General features: G+C 41.9%; 1 protein-coding gene across 1 annotated transcript in view; it reads right to left on the reverse strand.

The window, feature by feature from the left end:
- The window catches only part of me1 (malic enzyme 1, NADP(+)-dependent, cytosolic), a 111195-nt gene that overhangs the window by 52363 nt on the left and 38971 nt on the right, over window positions 1-19861 (reverse strand). The window contains exon 3 of the mRNA XM_061718211.1: window positions 17040-17189. Within this exon, the coding sequence (XP_061574195.1) occupies window positions 17040-17189 (150 nt within the window). The remainder of the gene's footprint in view (window positions 1-17039; window positions 17190-19861) is intronic.

Raw genomic sequence — 19861 nt, forward strand, 5'->3', positions numbered from 1 at the left:
CTATGCAAATAAAAGTGAAAAGGCACCAACTTATTAGGTTGCCTGCCTGCCAGACTGTCTAAAAAGAAGTGGACAAACCCAGGGTGATGTAACCCACCGGTTTTCTGACAGGTGATTTTGAAGCCTCTTTTTTGCGTTGTTAGCAGGAAATGACACCAATTAAATCTGGTTAATCCAATAATGAGTAAATAACTGGAACCAGCAAACCTAGAAAACGTCCTCCTTACAAGTTAGCTGTTTCGGCTCGGTTGGCAGCACCTACGATGCTATCTAATGTTACCCTACATCCATTTTAATCAAAACTGTCCAAACATCCTCATTTCCACTGTCGCTGCAGAAACATGTGTGGCATCTCCCTTTGGTGGCGCCAACAGTGTTTTATCCCCAAACCCTCCAGGTCAACTCAAACCTAGTACTTGCAGTTAGGGATGGGAATCGAGAACCGGTTCTTGTTGAGAACCGGTTCCAAGTGTTTCAATTCCTTGGAATCGTTTGCCTTTTTTGCAAACGATTCCCTTATTGATTCCAGTGGCCGCGAATGACGTCACCACGCATGTTGCGTAGTTACTATTTATTTCAACAAAGGAAACTGTTAGGGCTCGGCCGGCTGGTGCTTTCCTCCGCAACCCGTGGAGTTGGCCGGCGTGTGACAGGAAAGCCTGATTTATGGTTCTGCGTTAGATCGACGCAGAGCTTACGCCGTAGCCTATGGCGTAGCCTACGGCGTAGGCAGCTTCTATGGGAGAAGTTAAACAGTATCTACCGCTAGCTTCTCCTTCCATCAAGGCAGGGAAGAGAATCAGGCCAGAATAGATGAATGTCACCAGCAGTGACTAAGTTTTTGGTGTTGAACATGTTACTGGACATTCTTGTGTAATTGCCACAAAAAACAATATTTATTTTATTAAAATTATTTCATATTAAATACATATTTTATATTACAAATCATTTTGTGGGGACCCCTGGCACCATCGAGGAGCCCAAGGCTGGGGGCGTCTTAAGACCTCACTTATATTTTTTTGTTCAAAGATATAAAACAAAGTTGATGCTAAAATTCACCTGTTTTTTCTCCTTTTTTCCAAATGAGAATCGATAAGAGAATCGTTAAAGAATCGAATCCTTAAGCAGAATCGGAAATGGAATCAGAATTGGAAAAATCTTATCAATTCCCATCCCTACTTGCAGTGTTCTTCTACAGTTAACAGCACAACAAGTCATGTTATCTTTAAAACCTGAATGAATATTGTCTGTTAGGTCTTTATTCACAGCTCAGAGGTCAAGACAGTGACACCGGCTAACCATTGTTCTAGCTGTTATTACTTTCGCGACTTAGCATTGTTGCCACCATGAAAACCAGCTGTCAATAAAACACCACACCCTTAACTGTGCAAAAGAAACCAAAACTGTTTTGTTTTGTTTCTTAACCAAGCAGTAAATAGCTTTATATCTACTGTAAAGTTGTAAATACACTTGGTATATTTACATACAGTATGTAAGGTTTTCAAAGTCCAGAGTGGAATTATTTCCAAATACTCTCGGTAAAATCATTGCAACTCCAGAGTCATTGCTCTTTTCTTACACTTTCAATTAGACAAATGACTACCAGTCAGAAAGAGACAGAGTCTCTCTCATTGTCTACCGACCAGCAGAAATGCAAAACAAATACCTGAGTGACAGCCGTAGCTGGGGGATGTTTCTTATCTAAGGCTGGTCAGCCTAGCTCAGTCGAAGTTTTCCTACGAATTAACGGCATTTTCTGAATAGCTTGAGTCCACAGCTTAAAATATCCCAACTGGTGAGGCTGGAACACTTAACTCTCCATCATGAATCCTTTCAGAAGAGGCTGGTGAGTCTTCAGTGGTGGCTTCCACTTGGCTTCATTAATCTGCTGCAGATCAACCTCTGGTTTGGTTAAAGAAATGTCACACATGACTGCACCGGCTGCAACCAAGTAATGTTACAATACAGTCTTAGTTACATTAATACTGGATCAGAATATTATCTGAGCAGATTTCACTTCTTTTAAACACACATGCACATGCACATGCACATGCACATGCACATGCACATGCACATGCACATGCACATGCACATGCACATGCACATGCACATGCACATGCACATGCACATGCACATGCACATGCATAACAGCCTGCTGACACTGTTCTGCTTTTTTTTCTTTATAGGAATCTCTGAAGCTGAATCACCCACAGCCCGTTCATATGAACACATTATCTAATGACACATTAACAATGCACACTTTGAGCAATAAATGATTTGCATCCTATCTCAATACTGGTCTTGTTGTTATTGTAAATAAATCTAATGTAAAGACATACATCCCACGTAAACCTTATGCTATTGAAATACAATAGCATCAAATCACTTTACACCTACTTGAGCAATATTCCTCCGACACACGTTGCAGAGGAGATGTCAGAATTTACTCAGAGAAAGAATCATTATGTTGAAAGAAAATGTAATAATTGCATAAGTCTGTTTTTAATTGTTGTCCATTTAACATACATTTAAATGGACCAACTATGTGGGATTCTGCAGAAACTCTTCAACCTCAGCCTGAGCCTGCAAAAAGTTCAAAAAGATCTGATCCATCTTCTCCTAATGACTTGTAGCCCTAACATGTCACGTCATGAAAGTCCTGGAGACGCTTTTACTGGCCCACCCGAATAAGCAAACAAGCAACTTCCAGGACCCTCTGCAGTTTGCTTATTGTTGTGGTGTGGAGTTGTATATGCCACCATACATGCCACCATAGCTTCAACCAACCCCCCGTCATCTAGACAAAGCAAGCAGCACTGTGAAGATCATGTTATTTGCTTTCTCCAGTGTATTTAACACCATCTAACCAGCATTACTATGAAATAAACTCCCGAAGACACAGGTGGATGCCTCCACAATCACCTGGATTACTGACTACCAGACAAACCAGCCACAGTTTGAGAGATTGGATGGTTGTGTGTCTGACCAGGTGGTGAGCAGCACAGGAGCACCACAGGGGACTGTACTCTCACCACTCCTCTTCATGCTGTACACCTCAGACTCCTAGAACAATCATCTCAGCTTGAGTTGAATCTTGGATTTCAACTGGGGCGGCAGTAGCTCAGGTGGTAGAGCGGGTTGTCCAATGATCCGAAGGTCGGTGGTTCGAATCCCGCTCTGTCCCAGTTTGCTGTCGTAGTGTCCTTACCCACCTTGCCTCGTGTGAATGTGTATGAATGTTGGTGGTGGTTGGAGGGGCCGTTAGGCGCGATATGGCAGCCACGCTTTCGTCAGTCTGCCCCAGGGCAGCTGTATGAATGAATAATGATTTCTGTAAAGCGCTCTGGGTGCCTAGAAGGGCGCTATATAAATCCAAGTCATTATTTCGGGAGTAAATACCTAGGTGTTAATCTGGACAACAGACTGGACTGTAGATACAACACTGATGCTTGATGCTGATGTTTTACTTCTTCAGGGGCTTCAGCATTTGCAGCAAGATGTTGAATATCCTCTATACGTCTGTTGTGGAGAGTTCAATCATCTGTTGTGGAGCAGCATCTGAACCAGTGACTTAAGGCTGGCTCAGTTTTGGGGACCGTTCTGGAGCGTCTGGAGATGATTGTGAAAGAGAATACGTCATAAACTGACGAGGATCATCTACCACTCTGAGCATCCTCTTCACAACACAACGATGAAGCCACAGACTGTCTTCAGCCAGAGGTTTCTTCAGATCCACTGCAACACAAACTACTGCAGGAGACCCTTCAGACTGCTAATGGAAATATTTCCAACTCACAGCAATAAACCTGGTTGTCAACAACATTTTGGTTCTTTGAAAAAAAAAAAAAAAAAAAAAGAAGAAAATCATGTGTTAAGCCTCATATGCAAACATAGAGGAGGTTCCAGCCTGTCCACGCCAAATCATTTGGAATATTTCATTAATGTTGATTGCTGGTAAAGCGTTTAGTTGTGAAGGTTCTGCAGCCAGCAGTCCTCCTCTCCCTTCACTTAAAACCGTGATGTCGTAAACCAAAAATGAGCTAATTGTGTTTAAATACCTATCGTAAAACCGGTGTGGCCTGGCACTAACTCAGTCATGAAAATACATATATGTGAGTTGTATTAGAGTAAACCAGCATATAAACACCCAATGAGGTCAGGTGTTTTGATTGTTTAACCCCATAAGTTAATTAGTCCCTGATTATGACTGTTTTTTCCAAAGTCAATGCGACTGATTTAGTCTAAATTTAAATGCAAACATTGGTCTTATCAAGGAACCTTAAGCTCTACATAGTGTCTTTATGACATGATTGCCATCAGCTAACATTTTTTTCAAGCATGACAAGGGAGGCTGAGATGAAAATCAATTAAAGAGACACGTACCATTTGTCCTAAGGAACCCCCCTACTCCTAAAACATCCAGTCAACAGTGACAGAAAAAAGGCAGCACCTATTTAAGACCATAAATCATCTCTGGGGAGTTTCACAACGCCTGTGTCTTATTTTCCAGGTCTTGACAGACATCTGGAGTAGCCGGCAGACCCTCAACGTCAAGTAGGAATCCACTAATGGCTTACCAGTGATAGTCCATCTCCATTAGCAAGAGTCATCGGTTTGTGTCACTTACCTCAAGAGTTTGTTAAACAAGTTGATTCTTAGTTTTTATGGTGAAAAGAGAGATGAACTGTGATTAAGACAGACTAACTAACATCAGCGTGAGGAAAAACAAACCAACAAAGGTGGGCATGTTCACTAATCTGAGTGTCATGTGAATGAGTTCCTTCCTCTGCTTCTGGCCCATCTACAGATCAGTGAATCCACCATGTTGTGACACTTAATGGCACTCGGCCTTTAGCCTCTGGTACAAGAGCCTGCAGGACTGTTCAGTCTCCTCTGGTAGAGTCAGGCAAGACAAACAAAGGCCGCTGCCTCCACACAGAAACTCTTTATATCTGAGAGCTGCTGATTAGAGGCATAATCTGCTGCTTTGGTGGTCCACAGACACATGCACACACATACAGACTAATGCACTCATGTCGTTGAATCAGTAATCCTCTAATAGGATTTCCAATGTGATGCTAACGGTAAGAGTAAAAATAGAAAGAGCAGTATTTTACAGTCTAAATACACCAGGCTGAGTCAGACTCAATGTGATACACATTTAAAAGTGGTCTGCAATATGTTGTAAGCCACAATTTTGTTGTTTTTTGGCTTTTATTTTTCCTGTGTATTGGATTTGTAAAGAGTTATTTAAATTTAATGTGAAAAAAAGAGAAAAAAGTGGTCAATTATGTCCTGAGAGGTCGGATAAAAGAAAGATGCACCTGATTTGAGATTTATTCTCACGTCTGAAATTAAAACAGCTTAAAACTATTCAACTCAGGCGCGTTTATCTAACACTGTAAAATCTTGCAGTAATACAAGGCTTAATGTTGTAATGTTGTTAAAAGGAACAGTCTAGAGTTAAAACAGGAATGTGACCTTTCATTAGGGGCCAAAATGACTTGAATCAAAGCAGTCTTGAAGGAGAACTACTGAGAATGGATCGGGTCCTTTCAAGCAGACCAAAGCAATTTTAAGAGAAAAGACTTTAAAATACTTCTGTTAGTTTATAAAATCCCTGAATGGTTTAGGAACAAAACACATCAGGGACTGCTTGTTGCCATATCAACCATCCAGACCTCTCAGGTCCTCTGGTTCAGGTCTGCTCTGTGTCCCCAGAATCAGAACCAAACATGGAGAAGCAGCATTCAGCTTTTACGCTCCAGAAAACTGCAGGAACGCTGAAACCCTCAGTTTAGTCCAGTCATTATATGAAAAAACCTAGGACAAATTGCAACAGTAGCAAACTCAACTGATTTTGTATCCTCATTATGTCCTTAGTGAGGGAAAAAAAGTCCCAAGGAATCCCATCATGGGAAAGTTTTGAAAACGACCTATATATATTCATATCGAAAAATGCCTGTTATAACATAGTTGTGAATGGGGTTCAAAATTTTACTTTTAGATATCACTATAAAAACTCACAGGCTGATTACACACACAAAGACAAGGAAAAAAGTCAATCACAACTTCATTGAATTATTCTGTTTACTCATGCAAATCACACATTATCTTATTTGATATGCACCAATTAGCATACACGCCAGAACTAATCAAAATTTTTTTTTTTTTTTCCCTTGTCTGCACACATAGTAATGATTGATACCATGACGGTAGAAACCAAAAGTATATATATGTGCATTATTACTATATTTAATATATATACATACGCATACATATGCGTACGCATACATAAATATACACATACAAACCCAGTGTTTTTTTTTTGTTTTTTTTTTGGGGGGGGGGTGACGACATCCACTGCCAATCCAGGAAGCAGGAACACACGGAAACACACGTCAAGCACTGGAAATCTGCAACAAAAAACCACAAACAAAGCACGAAACCGGCACGGAGCCAACCAAAACAATAACAGCAATCGACGTAAATCTTGAGATCTGATCGCAGTCTGAGCTAAGCTACCGCTACCGCTACCTAAACCCAAAAACTAGAGAGCCAGCATGCAGGTGAACAAGCCAGTGTGTATGTCTATGTGTGTGTGTGTGTGTATGTATATGATCGTGTGTGTGTGTGTGTGTGTGTGTGTGTGTGTGTGTGTGTGTGTGTGTGTGTGTAATAAACCAAACAAAGTTCCACCTGAAGTGTATCTATAGTGGGGGAGGGGGGGGAGCAACCCCGCCACCCGCGAGACCAGAGGCCGACACGGAAGAGCCCGGAACCCAGGCCACTGGCAGCCCCAGAGGGGAGAAGCGGGAGGGAGGCAACCCACCGCCTGCGATTGCCCTCCCCCCCCCGGAGAGGGCCCGCGGGCGGGGCCCCCACGGCGCGGGAAGAAGCAGCCAGGGATCCCGCGGCGGCGGGCCGCGACCCAGGCAATCCCCGGCCACCCGGTCCGGGCCGGACACGCGGCCAGGAGGCCCTCACCCTTCAGGCCAACGACCCCCACCCGGCAGGGGGCCAGCCTGCCCGGAGAGACAGAGCCGCCCCGGCCGCCGACTCGGGCAGGCGCACCCGCCCCCCACGAAAGTGGCCCCCCAAGACCAGAGGGGCGCCCCGCCGCAGAGGCAGCGGGGGGGACCGGAGACACCACTACGGCCTTTCCATACTTCTTTACCACATACTGTGTGTATTGGTGGAATATGTATGTGTAAGTGGATCCAATGGACCACGGGATACGTTGTAGGAGTGCTCCCCCATCCAGGACGTACTGGCTGCCATCAACCACATTGTCTGCTGGAACATCTGGCCCAACGTGTTTCCTGATGGCATCAGCAAGGGCAGGCTTTTTTGCTTCTCGAAGGAGCAGAGAGGAATCAAAAAGAGCTGGCGAATAGCTACAGAGCTCATACTTCAGGGCTGACTCCAGTTCATCACACTTCTGTGCCACTATCATCAGTCTCTGGAAGAGGAGCTGCGGATCAACTTGGATTGGATCTCCATCTATTTTTACAGATGACTTCATGCCGAGAGTGACAGCTTGATCTTTCCTCTTGAAAGTGTACTCTGCAGGTGTGTGACCATCCATAGAGCTCAGGATTGATGTGCCGACAGCCTGTGCAGTATCTACATTGACAATGGAAAGGGCATGCTCTCCAGTGGCTATATTGCGAAGACTTGGGTCCTTGTCAAAGGGATTTCGCTCCTGTAGATATGCGAGAACGCTCAGTGTATCCTTCCAGTCACGGGCTTGCCTTGCTTCGGTCATGTCTCGGTTCTGATCTCCAGTATTAAAGTTGACCCCTGTGAGGGCTTCCATTGCCTGGTTGACTTCTGCACAGGCAGGCATGGAAAGCAGCCACAGCAGACGTTGTTGCTCAGTCATCCCTCGCCCCCGGGTAAGCCCACCACTGGTTTTCATACTTCTCATCAGAACCTGCTCGATGACAAGGTCAGCTGAGAGACCTGCCCACAAGCGATCACTCCGCCGGATGACATGGAACCCTTCTTCGAAGTGTTGATGTACATCTGGATGTTCAGTCCTGAGGTTGAGCATCTGCTGAAGATAAAGTCTGGCAGATTTGGTGTACAAGTTATGTCCTGATGCTGCCAGATAAGGGAGCATGTCCTGTATAGCCTGCAAATGTAAAGACCAGTTTCCGGTGCATTCTGCACAGATGTACTTTCGCAGGATGTCTTGCATATCCATGTATTGACACCAGAGGGCTGAAGTTCTGGAGGTCATCTTGGTGGACGTGATGTGCTTCTTAAGGCAGTCTTTGATCCTGACTAGAACATCAGACTGAGAGGCCTCTTCAGAAGATATAGTCCCATCCATTACTTGCTCATAGATCTCTATAGCTTTGTCTAGGTCAGTAACACTGCTCACATCAGTCACCTGAGGATTTGTATCCATCGATGTGGCAGAGTCTCCCTCCACTCTGTTGTCTGGAACTCCAGTTTTCGTTGGTAGATGGACATTGAACATATCGACCAGCATCAGTCCATTCAAGGCTGCATCAACGATTGAGTGTCCACGAACCGCTCGTGCAACAGCCTTGCCAGACATCATGTGGATCACAGCGTTTGGAGCGTAGATCAACTCCAGCACTTCTTGGAGGCCAGATGAGGCCATCAGGTGTCCGATGCAACCGAGGAAGCTCATCTCTGCATGGAAGCCACCCAAACGTAAGACTATTTGTCTCAGTTCACTGTCCTTGGGTTGGGAGTTGACAATCCCAAGGGCCTTCCACCAGAGTGGCTGATCAAAGGTGATTATCGGAGTGACGTTGTGACGTCTCGCATGGTCACAAATATAGGTCAGAGTGGAGAAGATGCATGTGCTATCCCCAGGATTCAGATCAATCATGGGCAGGAACATAACGCTCGACTTGCCGGGATGATCACCATTAGCTATTGTCAGTGGAAGCTTTCCCCACAATTACAGAAAACAGAAACAACACTAGCATTCAGCCCTGAGTCCGGTTACCCATATAGGGTTTAAGTGGTTAATGTAACATTTACTACAAGTCAAGAGAGTCAAGAGTCAAGAGTGATACTGACACAGTTCAGTACACACAGTCATCAACATTATTTAAGCTATTCTGTACATTGCAATAACTATCACAGTAATGTTAGCTAGCATGGTTAATAGCTAACTGACTAAATCTTATATTAAACAATACTTTGAAATGTTCACATCTATAATGCTTATTATATGTTACTTGATGTATATATATATTTTTTTTTTAACTTCAAGGGTCTCCGACTTTAGAGGAAATGGATACATATTTTAAAGCTGTTGGGATGGTTTACATGTCAGCCATCTTGATCTTGTTATGTTGCAGTTGCAATGGCAAGAACGCTCAGTGTATCCTTCCAGTCACGGGCTTGCCTTGCTTCGGTCATGTCTCGGTTCTGCTCTCCAGTATTAAAGTTGACCCCTGTGAGTGCTTTCATTGCCTGGTTGACTTCTGCACAGGCAGGCATGGAAAGCAGCCACAGCCATAAAGCAATACAGTACTGTGTGAAACAAAGTATATAATTCCTGTGTATAGTAAATTTAAAATTAAAGGAAAATCTACATCTGATTATTATCTTTATTTTTGAGAGTTAATGTTACCTCACATCTATACCTCTGCAGCTTTTCCGATGGTGGTGAGAGTGAATGTAATAATTAACATTCCTATCATTAGTTTATATTGATGACCATTTTTGGGTTCATAAAATTTCCAGTAAAGCTGCACAAATGAATAGCTTACATCTGGGCTCATTGGATGCACAAGAGTCTCAGCTGTCAAGAAATACCAATTTATGCAATGACATTCCTGACTCCCAGTGTGCAGAAATGGGCAAATACACAGTTTTTATAATAGGCGGAAATTACATATTTGTACAGCATGCAAAACACTACATGATTCTTGCACAAAACTACATGGGCTTAACATAAATTTGGTATGTCTGTATAGGGGAGGCTTGTAGGTACCCATGTAACCCATCTCCATTAACATATATTGAGGTAGAAGGCCAAGGGACCATTTGAAAAATGGTGATGGCCATATTTCCCTCCCCAAAAAATCGTATTAACTTTGAATAATTAGGTATGTAGCCCCCTTTCCAATGAGGTAACATGACATGGTTGGTCTCATTGGAAACCTGAGGTTGTCTAGAATCAAATGGTATCTTTACTTTTGAGCTACCTCAAAATTTGAACGTGTCACAATCTCTGAAAGACAGTGTCGTCAGTGATCCTGCCAGCAATCAAGTAGGTGTCATAGGGGTAACAAAACATTGAAAAAAAAACACATTTCCCATGATGGGATTCCTTGGGACTTTTTTTCTCTCACTAAAGACATATTGAGGATACAAAATCAGTTGAGTTTGCTACTGTTGCAATTTGTCCTAGGTTTAGCCTAATTCTGGCCTATAATGACTGGACTAGTTCCTTTTAATCAAAAGGTAAAACTAATTTGCTTACAGCTGCCTTTGGCAGAATTATTCAAACCCTTCTGAATTTAGATTTAAACAACGTTAATTTCAGTACTGAATTGTACATCTTGCTTAAGTCTGACTTCTCTTTATTCTGCCACTGCACTGTAATTTATTTTCTCCTTTTCACTTTTCATTATGTAAAACACCTTGAAATGTGCCATACAAATAAACCTGCCTTGCCTAAACGTTGTCAGTGGACAGAGAGTGTATACAAAGAATTGTCTGTACAAGCATCTTTTTCTGGTCAGCATTAACATGCACGAAATTACATTTTTGAGTTCTGTAAATCTCAAAATTTGTTTCGACATAAAGTTCCTGTAGGTCGATTGCCCACCGTACCAACATTAACTGCCATTTTGCCTCAAATGCATTTTCAGTTTGATTCCTAATGAAGTTCACCCTCATTGCCATCAATGAACAAACCTAGTGGATTTTACTCTGGAACATTCCTTTAACCCCTTCATAGGACAGTCAATAAAATAGTTGGAGCTTTAAAATTCCAACTTCTGGAGGGTTACATGACAAAACTAAAAGACCTTCTTTTTTAACTTTACTTTAGTTATTTTTTATTTTCATAGTATGTGAAGTTGGTAAATATGGTTATTTCCCCTTTAAAGGGTTAAACTCTCTTCAAGTCAGATGTCATCACCTAACATTGTAAAAATGATTGACTCATCACAAAATTAAGTTTAATGTTAATGAAAATATGATAATAATGTCTGACTTACCAGGATTTATCTTTGTATACACCCATCAAGACACTGCCCCACACAGTCATAGCCTTTATAACACATTCAGTATTTGTTTAGATGAAAGGGTGTTACTGTAACATTCAGTTACAGTAAAATCTTTTTTGTTTCTTTTTCTGTTTTTGATGTTGCTTTTGTTACCATAATTTCAGAAGGCTGTATATTGTGGAAAACAAATCACTTTAAGTGTGCTTGACAGCACTTATTTGGGTGTTTGAAGTCACTACCAACTCTTAAGCTCCAACATAATCCAATTTTTTCACTTTGTTTGGCGAGGGCTTAGGTCTTTTTTTAAAGATGTTTTGAAACAACCTCTGTATATATATTCATGGTCAGTATCATGATTTGGTAAAACCTTTACCTATGAGATATATATGGGTTTTGAACTTGCAGACGTTAGTTTTCTTAAGGTGCCTGAATGTTGTGCGGGGGTCTGTGTGTCCTTCACCAGTCCTTTTTGACAGTCTGATCCAACATATTTTATTAACATTGGAATTCCTAATTCCGACAAAGAGAACTAAAATCACAGAGGTGAAACTTGAAAGGATGAGACGGATAGACAAGACAGTGATGGGTGTGACTGTGGTGACGGTCGAGGTGTTTGTGTGATGCGTCTTAGTGGTGAATGGTGTTGCTGTAAAAAAGAGATACACAGACATAAAAAGAGAAGGACGAACAGAAATGAGTGTGTGTGTGTGTGTGTGTGTGTGTGTGTGTGTGTGTGTGTGTTCGTGTTCGTCCTGACATCAGACACACACACCAACAATCCAGTGTCACCTTTTTTTTTTTTTAAAGTTGACACCATTTCCAGACCCACCCAGCAGAACGGGACCCAAACACCCTCCTCCATCCCAAATAAATAAATCCCCAGGAAAGTCCAGGGCAACTATAGGAGGTGCACTGGTTCACATCTCCACAGAAAGCATTCCCCCCAGGACTCACGCAGGGTCCAAACCCACCCCTACCTGCAGACCAGGCACTCAAGGTGACCGTAAGGAAGGCCGCTGGTTAGAGGGGTGTGCTGGACCCCCCCCCAGCCAAACATTCCCCCCACAACTGTGTGGTTTAAGTCCACGTTTACACATAGCCGGGTATTTACAAAAACAGATATTTCCCCCTCTACATTTTGAAAAATACCATCATTTACACGAACCTGCATAAATAGCTGTTAAGGTGCTATGAGCAGCCAAACCTACAGGGGGCAGTGTAACGAGAAGATAAAGTCATGCTAACCAATCAGAATCCTGGAAAAAAACATCAACAAATGACACGAGTAACTTCCAGTTACTTCCAAGACGGAACAAGAGTCTTTCGTTTGGAGTGACAGAGAAGTGGAGTTACTTTTAAGTGTGACTTTAGAATATAAAACAGGTAAAATACAAGAAAATTTGACGGTGGCCAAACAAATTGTAAACACAGGTCACACATGACGCTGGTGACGTTTCTGTCGCATAATGTGACGTTCTGAAGCCTAAATGTACGTTTCTCTCGAACGCAAACGTGAAGACGGAGTTTTTGCAAATCTCCACTTTGGCCGGAGTTTTCAGAAATGATCGTTTTTGGAGACTTTGAGCTCCGTTTTCGTGTAAACGAACAGCCAAAACGCATGAAAACGCCAACGTTTTTGCTACGTGTAAACGGGGCCTAAGTCTGAAAATTTCTCAGCCATTGACTCATTCATACTCGCAGGTTACTGTGTCATCACAAATCCAGAGCAGAGTAGAATTCCCAGACAACTTTACCTGCATTTTCACAGAGCTTCATACCATATTATATTTGCTTAACATCAGAATTAATTGGAGTTGAGTGTCTGACTCCACCTCCTAAACCTGGCTGCTGTGAAAACAGCTGGAAATAGATGGTTGAAATGCAAGCTTTTGCATCTCTTTGGTATTTTGACCAGAGTATGCTACAGAAAGAAAAAACTCTGGAAATAGTGTCAACTTCAACCAAAAAAATAAAAATATAAAGATGGAAATATCTTTCCTTAAATTTTATGATACATTTTCCAAGGTTTTTTCTGTCAACAGCCGATGACTAAATGACTAAAATACAGAAAAAATTTGATTAATGCAGTGAATGCAGGTTCAAGAGAATTACAATCCTGTTGTTTTTTGCCTTTGTGAGCAAAAAGACCAGGCTAAAATGGTGATTTTTGTTGTGGATAATCAGTTTTATCGACGGTGTGCTCGGCTAACTGACCCACCGGTGCACATTTCCTGGAAGCCCTGGGCTCTGGCAGCAGTACCTGGCCCGCTGAGCTGTGAGGGGGCTCCTCTCGCCAGCACAGGGCGAAAAGAAGAAGGGAAACATGCTACGAATATTTTCCACCTAATTCTGCAGGGACGGGGAGGCAGGGAGTAGTTGGGTAACAAATTTAAGCACATGGGAGAGTTTGAGTTGCCAGAAATCTTAAAATGTACCCTTTGAAAGCATTTATTATAAAACCGTTTGGACATAATTAGGAAAGCTGTGGTTTCACGGCTAATCAAAAGCACACCGGGACATGGTCTAAATATACTTGTGATAGCTTTAAACTGAATCATCTTTCTGATACTTTCCGTACTTTCTATCTCTGGGTTGCAGCCTCCATTATTTAATACGTTTTTCTACCCAGCTGGCTACCAAGACTGGCTCAAGGCCGTAAGATGGCAAGAAGGTTAGTGGATTATACGCAACCTTTTATTTCTTTAAAAGGAGTTATTGTGGTTATAGTAGTAAGAGAGTATTACAGCACTAAGATGACGGTTGTCTATTCAATCCAATCCACTTTATTTACATAGCACATTTTAAAAAACAACAGGGTTACCAAAGTGCTGCACAATAAGTAAAACAAGACATAATAAAATAGTAAAAACTAAAAACAGAGTAAAATAGATAAGAGCACATAAAAGCACGAAATAAAAACACACCAGACAGACAACAACCAGTGATTCAGAAACATAAAAGACAAGACAGAGACCACACAACTCTCATGCTGGATTAAAAGCCAAAGAATAAAAATACGTTTTAAGACGAGATTTAAAAATTTCGAGGATGGGGGCCATTTTGATGTGGGGAGGAAGCTCGTTCCTGAGTCTAGGGTGGTCTTTCTCCTACCAGTCTTATTACAGTGAAAACAAACCCAACAGCTGAAACCACCTGAAGAAGGTCAAAGACGAGGAGGAAGATCCAAGAAAAACAGAGCCCGGCCCTGAATGCAGCGCCGAGCATGATAACATTATCAACCATCTATTACTACCTGCTCAGGTTTGTGCTGCCAGATAAAAACTTGGACCTGATGAACAAATCTGAGGGGAAACAGATACCAGAAGACGAGTGAGTGTGTGTGTGTGTGTGCTTGTTTACAGAGAAAAAGGGAGGAAACCAGTGAGCGTTTGTCAGAGAGGAGTGGAGCCAGATCCTCTTGAGGTGAACCCTGAACTGATTTCTACAGGTTTCAGTGGTTTGTGTCGAGCCGAGTCTTTTAACCAACCTCCAGCTGAAAGCGTCCGTCCAGCCTTCAAATTTGATTTACATTTTATAACATTAAAGCAGCCAACTTTAACATAACAAACATGCTTTAACCAGCCTTGAGTTTCTGGTTTTTGCTGTAGTATGGTACATGGTTATTTGACACTTTGCGGCTTGCATGCTTGGAAACCTTGGATGATATAAATGACAAAGCAGTACATTTAATTCTTCCCGAAAAAGCCTGCGAGCCTAGTTCTGCCTGCCAAGCTGTAGATCTTATAGGGTACATCCACAGTAGTCTTTAAAACATAAAACTTGTGTCACAGTCATGCCTGACATTTACATTACTCTCAACAACACAACGTTTGGATCCACTGCAAACACTGTTTCTATTTGTGAACACTTGGCTGCCGTATAATGTAAACGAAAAAACCAAAAGCATTTCAATCTATGATGTAGATGCACAGATTCACAGCATGAAGGCTTTTCTTGTTCACCACATATCCTTTCGACTTATTGAACCTACATCATATGATTATAAATCAGAGGAGAACATGGAAACCTAAGGGCGGTGTACAGTAAACATTGTAGACCGAACATCAATCCCTTTTGGCTGTGTGCGTTACCTTACTGTACATTGTTCTGACTGAATCTGCCCAGTCATCCTGATGTCTCATGTTGCTACCAAAATCACACCTAGAATGAGTACTGAAACCCTGAAACTTGGGTTGCCAGATCTAGCAGCCAATGAGCCTATAAATACACGTAGTTTTGTTGTAAAGTTGGACGTTTAAAAGTGTGGTTGGTTGGAGACAGCCTTGCTTTTGGTCTCCGATGATGATATCACGAACTACATTTGTCCTTCTGATGTCAAAGACCTGATATTACCTCTTGGGACATGGACATAGAGCGTGGAAACGTGGTGTCGCGGGTTTACAGTGAGTCACCAGTCACTGGCGTACTGTGTTGCCATGGTTGCAGTTGCCTCCATGAGTAAGGTCTTGCGGTAACACAAATTGTTGTCATTGTTATTTTTCCACTTTACATTATTTTTATACTGCAAATACATGGAAATGAAGGAAGGACTTGCTTAATGGCTGTAATATGTGTTCATAACAAAACAAGGAAAGCAAGAGTCCATCTTTCCTGTCTGGAAGCTGATTCAAGGAAGTCAGTGACAGTGCATGACTTGTGTACATACAGAGCATGAATTAAGAAATGAAAATGTAATATACTGTAACTCTATTCTCAGTATGAAAAAGTGCGAGCGTTACGTGCTACAGGAAAACAATCACCTGTGTATGAGTGATGGTATTTCCACAGTTTGGAGGCTTATCCTCCAGATCATGTACCCAGCCATTTATGAATTCAATGTGAGCTTCTGAAGACTTTTAATTGTAAACTGTCTGGCTGTATAGGCACTAACACCACATAAAGATAGAGAGAACACAAAACATCAGTGGATGCAAGGTTTCAGGGTCATGGATCCATCTTCTTATGGAAGTTCATAACAAACGAGGCTTCACTAATGTCAGTCTGTAAAATATATATATATATATATTTTTGTTTTCTGTTTTTTTGCATCCTGCGAAATGTTTATGGAGCTATTGTCAATGTTGTTGTTGTTGCCTGCAGAATCACAATATGGTGACGCGTCCACACAATGCACATTACATGGTGCAGTTACGTCCTACAAATGAATCTATCATCCGATATATGCTGATGCTGCAGAGGTGAATGGACACATTCACCAGCAATGACAGCAGGAAAAAGGGACAGTCACAGTAACACAAATATTAGGAGCTGGTTCATTGAGAAGAAGAGTTGATGGCACTAATACTCCAATCACGTGCCATTCTAGCACCAGAGAAGACGATTAAAATCCATGAAAAACTACAATATGAAGATATTTAGATTCTGTATAGTATCTATGTTTGCTTCTGTTAAAATGAGAAAAGGTCTTCCTCGACTGTCATTTTTCATTCCTCCAGTCCAGTATGTCATGATTTCCCTCAACACAGTGTAGACACACGTTTGCGATATAGTTACTTGTTCCTGGCAGCGTTCTTTCAACAGCTTTCTTGCAGCTGGATCCACACGAGGATAAACTGCCTGAATCAGTGGAATAATGATGCCACACAGAGACAGGTGTGACAGCAAAACCACTAAAACAAGCTAATAAAACACCCCATAAGTGGGTGGTGGAAGAACCACTGACTGGGCTGAAACAATCATCCAGTCCCTCGTGTGCTCCCTCACAGCGGTGAGAAAAATAACAGCAATTGTATTTGGAAATGTAGCATTTAATAGCTGAACAGGGAGGATAAATGGGTAATTGTGACTCACCTTGGTCGTCTAAATATGAGGCCATACTGCTGGCAGGCCAGGCCCACAATGGGGGTGTAAATGATGGGCATAAACCGCTCCACGTCGGAGGTTATTAGCCGGTAGAATAATTTCTCGTTGCGGTCCTGGAGCCCCATCAGGAACACATATCTGGAAGGGTAAGAACACAACATTATCCTCTTTAACAGCGGGAGGACTTTAAGGATGATACCTGCAGAAATAAAGAGCTTTGTGGAGGTTTTCTTTTTCAGTTTCTTCAGTATCCCTCATGCTCAGTGTGAGACTGGAGAAACTGAAAAAGAAAGCTTCATAGTTTTAGTGTAAAAGTACGTTCACATGGAAACAATTTTATGACTACAGGACAGCAAAACACTGAGCACGAGCACTGAAGACACAACAATGTGAGAAAACGGGGAACAGATGAACAGAGCTCTGCTCTAATGAACACCGATAATCATTTCTGATTTTCTGCCAATTGAACAACAACAATACACGGGATAGAAATCGTGTCTCAAAGCGTCAACATGAACTGATTGTTCTGAAGACTGAACAGGGACTGAAGGTTTGCATGTGACTCAAATGAAGCAGTGAACCCAAAAAGAGGCTCTATTCCCAATCAATGGTACATTTATGACCGGTTTTTAGTGTCTTTCTTCAACAGGCTTCTCTACCATCACAGAGACAGGCCATGGTATCAAACTGTGCTAACTGCATGATAAAAGCTCAGTTACAGATCAACCGACCTGGCCATAAGTTAATAATGCCATGGTCCCTCTGGTCAGCTTGTCGTCGAGCCAGACGAAAGCGGCTGTTAGTCAGTGTGTATCAAGGGATGATTGCAACGAGGTACACTGTTTTTATCTTTCCTTGTAAACTTGTTTGGGTACAGAACATAGTTTTTGTTTTATTTTGAAGCTGTTTCTGCTGTTTTCATTCTTTTTAGATCAGTTTCCTGTCTGTGTTTCATACGTGGCTTTAGTCACTGGTGGTCACACCCCCATCACTCATTACCTCCCTCAGTACCTGCTCAGGGCTAAATCATCATCTTTGTTCATATGTGTTGGGTTTCTTCTGTGTCCTCTTGACTTCCCACCTCTGTTCTTGATATGGAGCTTTTAGATGACATGTTTTCTCTGACGTTATCGTCACTTCTGGTCCCCTTTTCTCTGAAACAAGGGCAGTCGTGGCTCAGTGGGTAGAACGGGTCTTCCTCTAGCTGGAAGGTTAGCGGACTGATTCTCAGCCCCATCACGTGTCCCCATGTATGACAGACATACTGCGTGAGTGCGTTTGTGTGAATGAGACTTTGTAAAGTGCTTTGTAGAGCCATTATTGACTTTGACCCACTTTGCACCACCATAAAACAATGAAACTTTAAAATTTAAAACAATAAAACATTCTTTGTTACGAAAAGTAATAATTGTTTTTCAATTATAATGTTGAGACTAAATGGTTTTATTAAGCATTTTTCATGTTATTTAAAGGCCTGACAGGGCAAGTGACCTGAGAGAGGAACCTGCGCTGAAAGAGGCCCCTTCAGGGTCCACTATCTGTTCTTTTTGGTTAGCTGAATAGTTTAAAAAATGAATAATAATAATAATGTTTTTTTTAAAAGCACTGTCTAAGTAGTAAGCAAGGGGGTTCTAGTTATTTTATCTGAGATATCCCCAATACTGACGCTTCCTTGGTGTGAACAGTTAGAAGGTTAAACCCAAATTGTGCTTGTTTAGGACCTTGCAGTAAAACATGCAAAAACATCATGATTAGGTTATAAAATAAAGGATAAAAACATTTTACACCAGAAAACTCATTTCCATATTCACAGGAGAAAGGGCTCAGTATCTACAACGCTATCTGCACATCTGAAGGTGAGAGTTTGCATTGTGTAATCAAAGCCTCTTTTTTTCTCTTACATAAGACACTCACATGAAACCATATGATGAAAGGTGAGCAAATCTCCCCATCAACAGGTGGATCACTCTTTTACAAAAGGGAAAGTAACAAACCATGCTGACAAGGGTGTTTGGCAACAACAATATGTATTTTAATTGATTCATCGCACATTTTGACGAGTGACCTTTGTTGATCATCAAGCAAACAGTTAAATCTACCACAGTGATATTGTTTCATTTCATACTGGTAAACGTGAAGGAAGATTTCTTCGCTCATTCTTCTCCTTAAAAAGGCATAGACACTCACATCCAAAACACATGACTTTGCAGTCCTCACAGTTTTCTAAAGCAGCTTGCTCGCTCACTTACTGACTGCAGTGTTTCCTTTAAAGTCCACACAGAGATGCTGGCAGGACTACCGTCTCTTTCATAATCATATTAGTATGGGCGATCCAGCTCCATCAGGCTTATATTATATCTGTTTCTGCTTTCTAAGAACACTGGGTCAGTTCTGAACTCATCATCCTTTTACTCACCATCCGTCCTCTGTACATGTCCAAACCATCTCAGTCTGGCCTCTCTGACTGTCTCCCCAAAACATCTACCATGTACCGTCCTATCCATCCTTGTCACCCTCAAAGGGAATCTCAACATTTTCATGTCTGCTACATCCAACTCTGCCTCCCGTCTTTTCCTCAGTCCCACAGTCTCTAAACCATCTCTGGTCCCACCACCGTCTTGTACATCTCTCTTTTCAATCTATCTGATACAATATCCCTAGATCGCATTTCTATAAGTATCTGCAGCTCCGGAACTTTGTAACCTCAAACTCAGATTGCTTCCCAATGTCCCCTCCCAATTCTCTGTTAGATACAGTTTTTACTTGGAAATCAACCACTAAGCGGGCTATCAGTCTGATTTATGATCACC

Source organism: Cololabis saira, chromosome 3 (assembly GCF_033807715.1).
Source record: "Cololabis saira isolate AMF1-May2022 chromosome 3, fColSai1.1, whole genome shotgun sequence".
NCBI lineage: Eukaryota > Metazoa > Chordata > Actinopteri > Beloniformes > Belonidae > Cololabis > Cololabis saira.